The 13,267-nt window shown below is 40.0% G+C and overlaps 1 protein-coding gene across 2 annotated transcripts; it reads left to right on the top strand.

The window, feature by feature from the left end:
* Positions 1-1,199: 1,199 nt before the first annotated feature.
* On the top strand, positions 1,200-11,473 carry LOC104414290. Of its 2 annotated transcripts, XM_039301148.1 has the most exons (8): positions 1,200-1,520; positions 1,974-2,505; positions 4,951-5,391; positions 5,580-6,093; positions 8,187-9,677; positions 9,786-10,334; positions 10,608-10,682; positions 10,922-11,473. In XM_039301148.1, the coding sequence occupies exons 1-5, from the start codon at positions 1,215-1,217 to the stop codon at positions 9,634-9,636; spliced, it is 3,243 nt and encodes a 1,080-aa protein (XP_039157082.1). In that variant the 5' UTR covers positions 1,200-1,214; the 3' UTR covers positions 9,637-9,677; positions 9,786-10,334; positions 10,608-10,682; positions 10,922-11,473. The 2 variants fall into 2 exon arrangements, with proteins under 2 accessions (XP_039157082.1, XP_039157081.1); XM_039301147.1 differs by having other exon boundaries at positions 9,786-10,682; positions 10,922-11,309.
* The last annotated feature ends 1,794 nt before the right edge of the window (positions 11,474-13,267 follow it).

Below are 13,267 nucleotides of genomic sequence, written 5' to 3'. Positions count from 1 at the left end.
AGTAATGAGGTGATTTAAAAAACTCATTGAATGTTCATATTTTAATGCACTTATGTTTATTTTAATTCACATAGAAGTATAGTGGGTTAATAAACTGAATAGATTTGCTATACCTAGAGATATGATAGTAAATAGATTATGAAATTCCGCTATTACATGTTTGATATCGTTCTTGTACCAATAACAATCTGAAATTCATATATAATGATTATAGTGAAATCGGATGCTCTAATTGATTTACTACATTTAGTCTCCAAATTTTGTTTTTAATTTATTCGCAATTATATTTTGATATGTTAGATAAATTTTAGAATTAATCTACTTTATTATTTAATTAGTTTATTAATCATCGATCTCTTTAGGATGATACTCTTTCTTATTATTATATTACCTGTCCAACACATTCACTTGCGTTTAGAATTTTATGAATAGAGAAGCACAACTATTCTCTTTTTTTATTTTGTCTTTATTTATTCACGTAAATACATTAACTTGAGCTAGTGATTAAGATAGGTTGAATAAGAGTGCAAACCCACAAAGATTTGCATAGTGTTGGGCTTTGATGTTTTAAACTCATTTCGAGTTGTTGTAGAAACTTTAGATGACTCGTATACAACTTGGTTTCCCTAAAATTGAATTGAAAATTAGGTTTTCGATCTATATTGCCACCTCTATGGGGCAAGGCGATGGTTATGGAGGGAGGAGGAAGAGAGAAAACTCTTTTTATTTTATTTTATTTATTTATTTATTTTTTTTTCAATTGATTACGAGTCAATGAACATGAATATGTGTCAATTTACAAGTAGATCTAAGTAGATAAGTATCTGTCACATTAGTTAATGATGCGGTACTATAATAATACTAAATAATTGAGAATAAAAATTTGAAGTCATGTGTAGCGAAAAGGGGAGAGAGAGAGAGAGACAGATAGGAGGAACTTCTTGAAAGCCCCTCGGCAACATCATGTCGCTCATTTAATGAAGCAATTAAACATTATAAATGCCACGGATGGACATAAATAACAACTCGAGGTCATAAGGGGTTGCTTCCCCGGAGTTCAGATTCGCCGAGCAAACAGAAACCTCAGATGGCTTCGAACCTAGCCGATGCGTTCAATTGAAATTTCAAAGTTCTCACCCTCATTCAGGTCCACACGACCTCACCATTATCGAACCTCGTCTCTCTTACCTGCCCATCTTTTCCTCTACTCCGACATGGCCATCACTCCCCGGGATCTCTCTCACAACCCCCTCGGGTACACTCGAGTAGAGCATTTGCTACTTCCGATGAAAGAATTGGAGCCTATTCAAGTGAACGGGACTCGTGTTATGCATAATCAATACTTTTTTCCTAAAAGTCAAACGAATTCCATGGCGAGTATGCCTAGGCTTACACAAGCCCTTGACCTTTCGTCCAAGGTGTTCATATATAAGGAGGGCCAACCCGGTTTTCTCGCCCACTTCCCCCTTATCCACCGTCGAGCGCCCCCTCCAACCCAAGCGCTGCCGTCGGCCAGTCAGGTAAACTCCCTCCCTCTCGCCCTCGCTCTTCGCTCTTTTCTCGCTCGTCGTCTGATCGAACACCTCGCGCGCATTCTCGCGCACGCCTGCTCGATCCCCCCAACCCCCTAATTTCCATCATCCCCGACGACCATGCTGTCGCGAATCCGAACGTGTTTCGAATCGATCCCGATCGATCCGCGCGGTGGTTCCCGACGCCGTCGTCCCGATGCTCGCGCGTGTCGATTCGTGGGTCGTATCGGGTAGGAGCACGCCGGTGGGAAAGAAAAAGTCGAAGTTCGTGGTTGCTAGGGTTCATTGTCGGCGACCCTTTTGAGATCTTTGAGGTTTTTAAGTCTTTTCGTTTGGATAGCTTGAATTTGATCGTGGTCGGGATTAGATTGAGGGAGGCTTCGTTATTTTGCGGTATCTTTCGTGGGTTTTGCGTTAAGTTGGGGAGTTTTTGGACTGTAGGTCTCAATGGCGGATCGTAATAACGCTGTTGCTAAGCCTGTTTGGATGAAGCAAGCCGAAGAGGCTAAGCTGAAGAGCGAGGCAGAGAAAGCAGCGGCTGCAAAGGCCGCGTTCGAAGCTACGTTCAAAGATGTGGAGAAGATCCATGAAAAGGAGCAGGCTTCTTCGGATAGCGAGTCTGAGGAAGCTGAGCATTTGGCCCACAAGCCGATTGGACCCGTTGACCCTACCAAATGCATGGCTGCTGGGATGGGAATTGCTGGCGGGACGGCATGCGCACCGTCTTCTTTTATGGTCGTCACAAAGGATGTGGATGGGAGGAAAGTGCCTAATGGTGGTGCTCAGATCAAGGTGAAGGTGGTGCCCGGCGTGGGTGTAGGGGGAACAGAGCAAGAAGGAATTGTGAAGGACATGGGTGATGGGACTTACACTGTCACTTATGTGGTGCCAAAAAGAGGAAATTACATGGTCCACATTGAATGTAATGGAAAAGCTATCATGGGTAGCCCATTTCCAGTTTTCTTCAGCGGAGGTACAGTTCTTTGGTGGCATTACAAATTTTCATGTCTTATTTTACTAATCGAGTTTAAACTCTTGACTACTTTTCACCATTCCATCTCTATTTCAATGCTTTGGACTTTCTGTATTATCATTAGATCTCTTGTTTAACCCTTAGTACTATTGATAGAGCTTATCGATTCCCTTTTCATAATTTCATAAACTGCTATTTCGGTTGAAATTTGTCAGAGCTTGATATCTCGGCAGACATACTAGTCTAAGCCTCCTTTGTATCATATTTAAAGCATGAAAACTTGTATCTTCAGAAGAGAAGTAGTTCAGTATGAGCAATAATATTTAATGAAGAACTGATGAAGGGCTGTAGAGTTTGAAGTAAGAAGTGTGTTGCCAGAAATTTAATTCGGAATTTTGAGTGGTCTGATCAATAGTTTGGACCACTCAATGTTTGTCTTATTATTATCTTGTACTTATTTTTTTTGTGTTGCTGCTTTTTGTCTTGTTTGTCTTTCCTGGCTTTGGAAGCTGATATACACTTTCATGGGCTAGTTCCCCTGGAATTCTTCTTAGTCTAAGTTATAATGAAGCACGATGGTTACATAGCCAAAAGAAGGAAAAGGTGCTGCAAAAAGTTAATTTATTTACTTATTTTTTTATTCTTTATGTTTCTGCCACTGTCAGAGGATGCGTAATTTTAGCAGGCCATCTGATGCCATTAATTTCATTGTAGACTTCACTCAAAGTGGAATTGAAAGGAGTACTTAATCATTTGCTTCTTTCGAGTCAATAGCCACTGAGGATTGAAAAGGGGATGTGATGGGAACTATGCAGGTCTTCCCAGAACACATCTAGAATGCAAGATTTGATGGAGGATTCTTTTCTTCTCTCTCCTCAAAGCATAGATCCAATATAGTTAACTAAAAACATGATAGTTGAAAAGAAATTTGGAAGGGGAGATAGAAAGACCATCATATTGTAACAAAGGCAAAGCTTAAGAATGAGAAGTACAAAAGGAATTTTACTATGTAGTTCTTTGAGCCAACTGCTGGCCCAGGTAGAAGCTTGCTGCCTATGCAAATGGATCATTTGGGTTTTTTCTAAACTAGCCTTTTGGGATTTTTTTGGGGATTCGTACATGATAGAATTAATTATTGACTGATTTTATGTCTGAGATCTCTTATTCTTGGATTAAGGAGATTAGTGTATGTTTTACAAGTTCATTCGAATATCATGTCCAAGCTTGCAGCAGTTAGAGTTGTTCTATGATATTTCCTTCCACACACTGTCAAATGTCAAAGTGTTGATGTTGCTTTGCATCACTCTCTCTGTCACCAAAAGAATGTTATGATGCTAGTAAATTTAGATTTAGAGAATTAGAAATTGATGATTGACTTAGCAATCATATAAACTTTGTTCATTATAACATCTTCTCAACAACTGGTTAACCTAAGAAAATTATTGTTGATGTGAACACAAAAAGAATTTGCATGCTCTTATATATTCTCGTGGAATTTTTATTGTTTTTATCGAACGAGCTCAAAGATGTTTCTTTTCCTTAATATGAGTATGGTTACTTTTAATTTTCTCTTGGCTTTGTCATATCTCTTGACAATAGAGAAGAGGCTGGGGCATGATCGTGAAATTTCTTGTTTCAATTTCCAGAACAAGAGTATGATGTTTTGCCATGAAACTCATATTGATGGAATTGCTGGAAAAGATGGATAATGAACCTTTCAAGTTGAAGAACATGCAGTTAATATGAAGTTTTATTTGTCGATTAACATGCAAATTGAGTTTCTAAAATTTGAGTGATGAAAAGCATAACTTAATATGGCCAACTCTAAAATGTAATAAATGTTTTGTTACTGATAGAAAATAGAGTACTGATTTGTATTTAATGCGTTTTATTTGGGGTAGATGTGCAATTGTATAAAAGAAAGTACTCAAGTTTGGAAAGCATGTCTCATGTAATTTTATCTGTGATGCCGTGCACAATCTCAATGCGTGTTTTGATTGGTATGCTGGTTGAGCTAAAGCTTTATCCTATCTTTGGTTGGGAGGAAATGGAGATAAATGAAAAGGTTGGGGAATGCTTCCCTTGTTTGACTGGATGATTAAGAAGGATATTGAGAGAAACAAGAAGGAAGCATTTCCTTGAGGCCCACAAAATATTCACTCAAAAATGGGTGACATGGAGGGAAGTAGAAAATGCACCATTATATCCATCCGTTTACCCTTTTGGTTTTGTGACCGAAATGAGAATAACAAGATCATTTAGTATATTTGCTAATTGCATTTCCTTCCGTGACTTTTTCCTTCAACATCTTTCCAAACAAGTTAAGTTATTAGACACAGTTTTTGGGAATTTTACTGGGGCCTCGTTCCCCAAATGTATCAAATCCTAAGTCTGCCACTAGAGAGCTGTTCTTATTGAAAACTCTTCTGCTTATGGTTCTTGCAGGTACTTCTACTGGAGGATTGCTGGGTGTGGCTCCTGCTTCCCCATTTCCTAATTTAGTTAACCAAACAATGCCCAACATGCCAAACTATACCGGTTCAGTTTCAGGTGCATTTCCAGGATTAATGGGAATGATTCCTGGCATCATATCAGGTGCCTCAGGAGGTTGTATATTACCTGGTGTTGGAGCATCTCTTGGGGAAATCTGTAGAGAGTATTTAGCAGGTCGATGTGCCAATACTGATTGCAAGTTGAATCACCCACCTCATAATTTGCTGATGACTGCGTTAGCTGCGACGACCACCATGGGAACACTCAGTCAGGCACCTATGGCACCTTCAGCAGCAGCAATGGCTGCTGCTCAGGCAATTGTTGCTGCACAGGCACTGCAAGCCCATGCAGCACAAGTTCAGGCACAGACCCAGTCAGCAAAGGATTCGACTGGTATCTTGTCCATCTTTATTTCTTTTTTACCCTGTGAACAGAGTGTATTACTAGTGTTTATTCTGTGTTTACCATCATTATAGGGTGCATTTGGTGTTGTATAGCAGTGATTGTAACTTGGTTACTTCCGTTGATTGATCTTATCGTTTTAGTAAGCTTATATAGTTTTGTGTTGCTTTTCTTGTAAGGCTCATCGGACAAGGATGTAAAAGGTGATGCATTGAAGCGAACATTGCAAGTTAGCAATCTCAGTCCACTTCTCACATTGGACCAGCTGAAACAACTCTTTGGCTTCTGTGGTACGGTCATAGAATGTACTATATCAGATTCGAAGCATTTTGCTTACATAGAGTATTCCAAACCAGAAGAAGCAACTGCTGCTTTAGCATTGAATAATATGGATGTTGGTGGTCGGCCGCTGAATGTTGAAATGGCAAAATCACTTCCCCAAAAACCAGCTATGTCTAATCTTGGTTCATCGTCTCTCCCAATGATGATGCAGCAAGCAGTTGCCATGCAACAGATGCAATTCCAACAGGCATTGCTAATGCAGCAAAGTATGGCTGCACAGCAGGCTGCTAATAAGGCTGCATCTATGAAGTCTGCTGCAGAGTTAGCAGCTGCAAGGGCTGCAGAAATCACTAAGAAACTGAAAGCTGATGGAGTAGTGACAGATGATCAAGAAACTGCAAGAAAATCTAGGTATGTTTTGTTGCAATCTTTTAAATGGCATTAATATCTGATTGATGGCATGAATAAGTCCAAACCATGTATAGATTCAGACAAGGTGCTGGCACTGTTGGCAGTCACTGATGTAGGAAAAATATTGACCATCATCTCATTGTAAAAGCAACATGTGACACATTTAATGGCCATAATAGCTCTTACTTCCCATTAGAATTGGTATCTGACCAATTGCAGCTTTTTCCTTGCCTTAATGTTTTGAGTCTTTTGGTTTTTAAGCTCAGATGGACATGATGCCTTCTTGTCCAATTTGCGAATCAGATGTGAATTTTTTTTTAAACAACAAAGCTTCCGAAGGAGAGCATGCTGCTGCTTTGAATCCTTGCTCTTGTGTTTTCATATGTGCATGAATGCATGGATTGGGCATTGTTGGGGGAGGAGGGGGCGAGAGAGAAACAGAGAATAATTGCTCCTCACTTCCCTGATATTTGCAAAATGACCCTCACAACATTCTGTTTGTGTTTTGAAAACTTGGTCTAAATCGGATGGTATCCGAAATACACTATGCCGTTAATCTTTACGCAGTGGGATTTTGCCTTATTGATGGAAGTTCAGACCCCACCGGTTCCATCTCTTCCTTCTATCTGGGTTAGTTCCTTAGCATATCTATCTTGCATAGAGGCAAAAGCTAAAGTTTTTATGACAGTGGTAGTTTTCAATATGGGGTGGTGATGGCAGTGCTAGAAATTGGGGTGTTGGAAGTGAGAGGATCTGGCAATCACAATCACATAGATGCTCCAGATACTGGGGCATGGAGTGAGATTGCAGGTATTAGGTTGGAAACCTGGAGTTAGTGGTGATGGAGGTAGGGGTGATGTTGCTCTGGCGGTGCCATCTGATGTATTCTTGGTATCTTAATCTAGTTTATGGTTACTTTTTTTCAGAAAGTTACTTCCTTGTTACTCTTTTTGCTCCCTTTGGATCATTATTTAGTTGTCAAGCGTTGAGGCATTTAGTTATCGTGTTTAAGACTATTGGGATTTTCAGTAGCTGAAGAATAAGACTGATTGGATGAAGGCAAATATTGTGCAATACCTCATGACATCATCTAATGCTTGAATCTCAGCTTAACATATGGTGCAATTTCCACTGGTATGTGGGGTTGACTGAAAATTTGACTATCTGCCAGAAGATACTCAACAGGAGGGAATTTACTTTGTTTGCCCTTTTTCTCATCTGGAATAGAATTGGGAGAAGCTCGATATCTTTCTTACCTATTGGTTTTTGTAGCATTCCCAGAACTTCAACATGAATATTTCTTCTGTAGGAGAGCTGATGTGTTTCTACAGGTGCTCACTTTAATATGGTTGGGGAATATATATTGTCTAAGCTGGAAGAGAGGAAGACATGTATAACTCGACTTATGAAAGTGACGCATAATTTTGTAGTTTGTGCTTTCAGATCGTAGTTCAGAAAGCCACTTTTTTGTGGATGTCCTCAACTTTTGACCTGGGCAACATTATTTGGAAAAGAAACAATTAGAACAACACAGCAAACAGATTTAGGGATCCTATACATGAAAGTTTGGATGTGGATATGGATGGGCGTAAGGCATTGTGAATGAACTTTAGCTTCAATTATACTCTCTGAGATTTTGGCTTTCTTCTGTTCTAGTAATTTTTTCTAGAGCTTACATGCTTAAATGCCATGGCATCAATAATTTTTAGTGTTCTTGTTGTTGTCGCTACTTCCTAGTTTATGATCACCTGTTAAGCTCCTGTGATTGTCCCCTGGTTAGTTCACATATCTACTCTTTAACCCTCTTCTATTGCTTCTTCGTGCCAGTGTACACCAGAAAATTATTGTTACTAATTTTAATGAAATCCTTTCCTCTTAACTTTAACTTTGGTACATAACGCTACTTTGTGCTTCCATGCAACATAAATGCCATCAAATTTTGATTGCCTTGAATAAGAGAAACAGTTTTACAATGAAATGTGCACCAGCTCTGGTTTTAAGTTAAGAACGAAAAATTAACTCCACATTCAAGAATATCTTGTTCTTAAAATATTGGCAATTGCTTATGTTATTGACTATTTGCACTTTTGCAGGTCTCCTTCAACCTCTCGAGCAAGGTCAAAATCCAAGTCCTTATCACCTGTTAAGTACAGAGGGAGGCTTAGGTCCCCTACTTACTCGCCTCCGGCCAGACATCGTAGGGAACGCAGATCCAGATCTCCATTCAGATCTCATCATCGCTCAAGCTATGAAGGTGACCGAAGGTCACATAGAGAAGTCACTCACAGCAGTGTGAAGAGTAGAAGGCGGGATTCCGATAGATCACATGATCATTATTCATCTTTGTCTAGGAGAAATAGAAGTAGGAGCGTGAGTCCTCAAAAGAGGAAATCTTTTAGAGCTGATTCAGAATCACCCAGGCGTCATCAAGAAGGTTCTCATAGATCTCATAGATCAGCTCGTGGTAGTTCAAGATCACCAAGGCGAAACCGTGAGAGCAGGTCATCTGCAAAAAGAGATGATGGAGATAAATTAAAAGAAAGAAGGTCACGGTCAAAATCTCTAGAAATTGATCATCATGGGAGTGAGAAAAAGGGCGATACTGGAGAGGAACGAAGACGACCCCGAGACCGTAAAAGGTCCAGGTCATTATCTGCAGAAGGCAAGCATGGTAGGAGGAAGTCCTCTCCTGGAAGCCCTGGTGAAAAAAAGCAAGAGCGTAAAAGGCGTTCCAGGTCTAGATCTGTGGAACTTCATCACTCTCTCGAGGAGGAAGAAACTACTGGTGAAAGACGAAGTCGTCACAGTAGAAGAAGGTCAAGGTCAAGATCTATTGGAGATAAGCATAACATGGGCCAAAAAATGGAGACCAAAGATTCGAGGTCAAAGCATCGTGATAGAAGACGATCGAGATCAAGATCTCCAGAAGGTAAGCATCACTCCAAGGATAAGGTGGACAGCAACAAATCTAAGGCATCAAGGCATCATAGCAGAAGGCATTCAAGGTCAAAGTCTGCAGAGAGAAAGTCTCGAAGGGATAGCAAGTCCACCCTGAGTAGTTTGAATGACAACACATTAAAAGATAAGAAATCTTCTGGTTCAAAGCCTAAAGAATCAAGGCATTATTCTGGTGATGAAATGGATGAAGGCAGTGACAAAGAATTGGAGGCGCAAAGAGGACAAAAATCCAGATCAACTTCAGTTGAAGCTGATCATAATAGAGAAGGACAATCCCCTAAAAGGACTAAATCGAAGAAACTGAGGCATTCTACATCCTCATCTGTGGACCATGAGGATGACTTGCATGATAGATGGAACAATAGCAATGTCAAAGAGTTGGAGCATCATAATCGGAATCTTGGTGAGACTCAAGATTCTGATGATAATGGAAGGTTGGTTTCTGAGATTGAGCATTTTGACTTGGTTGAAAAGATGGTTGAGGAAGAACATGATGACATCACAGGCTTGTCGAATCCTAAAAGTCATAAACGGGGAACAGTATTGCAGAGTAATGGAATCTCAATGGATGCAGAGGACCTGTAGACCCGGTTGCAGTGTACACTGGGCACTAGACCTTTGAACTGGTAGAGTATACAATTTGGAGTCGATCTTCTCTTGTTGTTTTTTCTTGTTATGATGATTAATCATAATGGCTTTACAATTAGTCTGATTTTGCATTTTTTTTCAAGCAGCTCAGGTTCATTTATTCAGCAAAATTGGTGCTAGGAGAGAGACATTATATGCTCTTACAAGTAAAAAGGTTTGTTTGGGGAGACAAGTTGAATGGATCCTCGCCATGTTCAGACATTATGAGAATTCTGTGTCGTGTCAGTCAGAGATAGCTGTGGAGTATAAACCAATGAAGCAAACTTAAATTAGATTTAGATATGGTGCTTCCTATGATTCCAGGGCCTTCTTGGGGAAAGATCGAGAAGATTGTCACTTGGGGAAAAGATTTATCCAGTTTGAAGAGTCTTTTTTCATGTGCAGTGATCGGAATCTTGGCCTGAAGCATGGGACTTGCACTTTAAATGGAGGACGGTTTCTTAGGAGATTGCTGTCTTTCTTTTGGTTCTAAAAGTTTATGCCAGTCGCTGGCTCGTCATGAATGTGGACATTTTTTGTTCATCTTTTGCAGGTCCATTTGGAAGTGAATGAAGACTGTTATGAGCTTGTCCCCATATGCTTTGACTATTTCAGGAAGTTTTCTGCCTTCACTTGTGGTCAGCCAGCCACCCAATGTTTGTGACAAATTTCTTTTTCGCTTGATGATGTTGGATTGATACACTCTTGCTACTTTGCTATTTTATGATCAGTTCACAATCACATCCTTAGTGACGAGTTATCTGGTTTTTTTTATGTGTTGCTCTTTTACATAATTTCTTTCTCCATTAGTTAAAAGAAGTGAAAATGGCAATCAAGTTTAGGTGTTTCTTTGTTATGCTTATTTGTTCTTTCGTTTCTATTGTATTTTATGGTGTGGTGGGCATGTTATATATCCCATGCACATGCAGGTCATATGTGGGGATATCTACAGAGCTCTCTTGAGATCAGTATGGACAGGGTTAAATTGCACTGTGATAATAGAGGTAAGCAGCTGTAGATCTTGTCGTTCTAGGATGATGAGCATATGATATTAGGGGTTTCAATGAGCGTTAAATATCTTTTGGGTGAAATGAGTTCATTGGGAAAAGTTTCTGTTCTGTTTGGGCATGCTTAACTTCTAAAATGTGCCATAAGCATGGTCCTTACATGGTTACCATCTTCCTTTTTTGCTTTTCTTTTTCTCCTTTTCTCTTTTTCCTCCTTCCGTGGAACTTATCTTTAGGTAAGCTACTTTTGGATTCAAGTGAAACCAGTTGCTGGGATGGGTATTGTCACGATTGCTCCATGTTGAGCATAAGCAGATTGGCCAGCTTGGTGTATTTTAGCTAAAGGTCAGAAGCAAATGTTGATGTAAACAGGTAATGTCCGGTTAAACTTTCCATCAGGTGTCAGCCCTTCCACCTGATGTGCCTCGTCTCATGGACATGGAGATTCACCATGTAAAAAGAAAGGCGTTCCTAGGCAAAAGAGCCTTAAAACCAATTTAAGGTTATTTTGCATTTTTGGCCTTTTCTTTCACTTTGCAGTATAGGGCCAAACATATATCGAAATACTTGCTGGTGGTTCCAAATTTTACCACATCAATGCCTTGCGGCATTTGCCTTTCTGTCCCCGTGGTGTGCACGTGCAAGTGAGGGTATGTTTTGTTGGTTCTTTTTTTTTTTTTTTTGGTCCTTTTTTGATTTGGTTTTCTTTTCTCCTTTTCCCCCTTTGGGGTCTCAGAGATGATGTGGTTTGAGGGTCCGCGTATCCTTCAATTCGTAATTGACTTGTGCATCGCATTCTTATGAAACCATTCTGACACTGTTTAACTTTACGACTGACCTGAATGAGCACATGCTCCTTGAAAACGACTGTTTCAACTACATTTCCCAACTCATTTTTTCTTAACATCACTACCCCACCTTTATTAAAAAGTTTTTCTATATTATCATAGATTGGTTAACCAGTTTTTTTTTTTTTTTTTCTGTTAAGTTATGATGTAACTAGTGTTAGAAGAGGATCGATTAGTTGTCCCCATGTGGCGCCTCTTTTTTAACCTGGAAATTGGTTAATCTATTAGAGCGCTACTTCATGTAAGGAAACTCAGAACAACCAAGAGCCACGCCTTAGCAGTGACTGGTCATTTCACGTTCGTAATGCTATTTCTTCTCTGCAGTTTGTTTCCATGCACTTTTCTTATGTGTCAAAACAGACTTTCCTTAGCAATCGGTTTTCACCGGTTTCTCTTGGTATTTGGGACTGAATAGTTTCTGTTCTCAGCACTTCTCATTTGTTTTACCTCTCGTTATGTTTCACGCATGACGAAGCAGGTCCCGTGCTTACTAGCCGTAAAAGGAGTTAGGGAGAGAAGATTGATTTAGCCCCCCTCTCCTCTAGTAAAAGACGTGCAAAAAATTTGGAGGTCGTATTTGGTTTTCTTGTAGAGTAGTGAAAGCTAATCAAATTATATGAGGAAATCAACTAGATAATGCTTGAGAGTCACGAAGTCAAGTATTACCAGCTTTGATCTCGACATGATCTGATGATCATCCTAGTGGAACTTGATAAGAATAATCTCAAGTTCCAATGGCCTCCTGGATCTCCAGCTCTAGTAGTTTTGCTGAGTAGCTCGGATTTCTTGCATGACTTGCATTCAGGTATTCGTCTGTTTGTGTTTCCTCTCCATAGGAGAGATGCTTAGATCACGGGTTCCCCAACTTTAGCAATTGGCGTACCCGTTGAGGATAAGATCTCATTTTGTTGGGCTATTTTCCTGTTCGTAAATACGATCTATTCTGTCTTCTGACTTTTAAACCCATGACTTAGGTTTCAAGACCATCTAAAGCCGACCCGGCTGATTTTTCTTGTGATGTTTTATAACGAAATTCAAATGAGTTAGTTTTCGGTGGTAAGTAGAATTCGTTTGCTGGTGTTTTAGGTCTCTGGGTTTCTTGACGTTTCCCCTCTTTGTTCTTTAGCTGCACTAGCCATCTCCTTGAATTTTCCGACCTCCATTCTATGTTGGTGTCCCCATGACTATAATTCATCAAGGCCTTGGTCACCATGGAGATGGTGCATTTCATCTAATATGGAAGAAATCGAAGCCCTTGATTTGTGCCTATCTAATGGTCGGTTACATAGCTGGCGCGATGGAACCAGATCAGTCCCCACTAAGTCGATGCCCTTGATGTGTGCCTATCTAATGGTCGGTTACATAGCTGGCGCAATGCAACCCACTTAGTCCACTACTCGTGGGATCTGTAGTTCATCCTATTAGTGCTTAAATTTCGAAGTCGTTCATGGGTGGTGTGATCGCTAGACACAGCACGCACGGTAGCCATGTAACGCAACGTTTGATTTATCACACTTTGAAGCCGTTATCGCAGCATGGGATTTCCTCTACTTTAAACGCTAGAAAAGCGGACACCGTGTCATAGTTCCTTAAGATGATCCTTCTACGATCCCGTCCAAATACGATTCTCGATTCATTATAAGATTGCAATCTTGTTCATGGCTATCGTTAAGAGGGAGGATACGTCTTATGAGCAAAGAAATTGGAGAGTTCCAACTTCTAGTTTTGGCCATG

This window comes from Eucalyptus grandis, chromosome 8 (assembly GCF_016545825.1).
Source record: "Eucalyptus grandis isolate ANBG69807.140 chromosome 8, ASM1654582v1, whole genome shotgun sequence".
NCBI classification, from domain to species: Eukaryota; Viridiplantae; Streptophyta; class Magnoliopsida; order Myrtales; family Myrtaceae; genus Eucalyptus; species Eucalyptus grandis.
This window is presented reverse-complemented; position numbering and strand designations above follow the sequence as displayed.

Coding starts and splice junctions, on each gene's coding strand:
- LOC104414290 (XM_039301148.1), top strand. CDS start 1,215: ATGGCCATCACTCCCCGGGATCTCTCTCACAACCCCCTCGGGTACACT. Junction 2,506..4,950: donor TCCAGTTTTCTTCAGCGGAG/GTACAGTTCTTT, acceptor TGGTTCTTGCAG/GTACTTCTACTGGAGGATTG. Junction 5,392..5,579: donor GTCAGCAAAGGATTCGACTG/GTATCTTGTCCA, acceptor TTTTCTTGTAAG/GCTCATCGGACAAGGATGTA.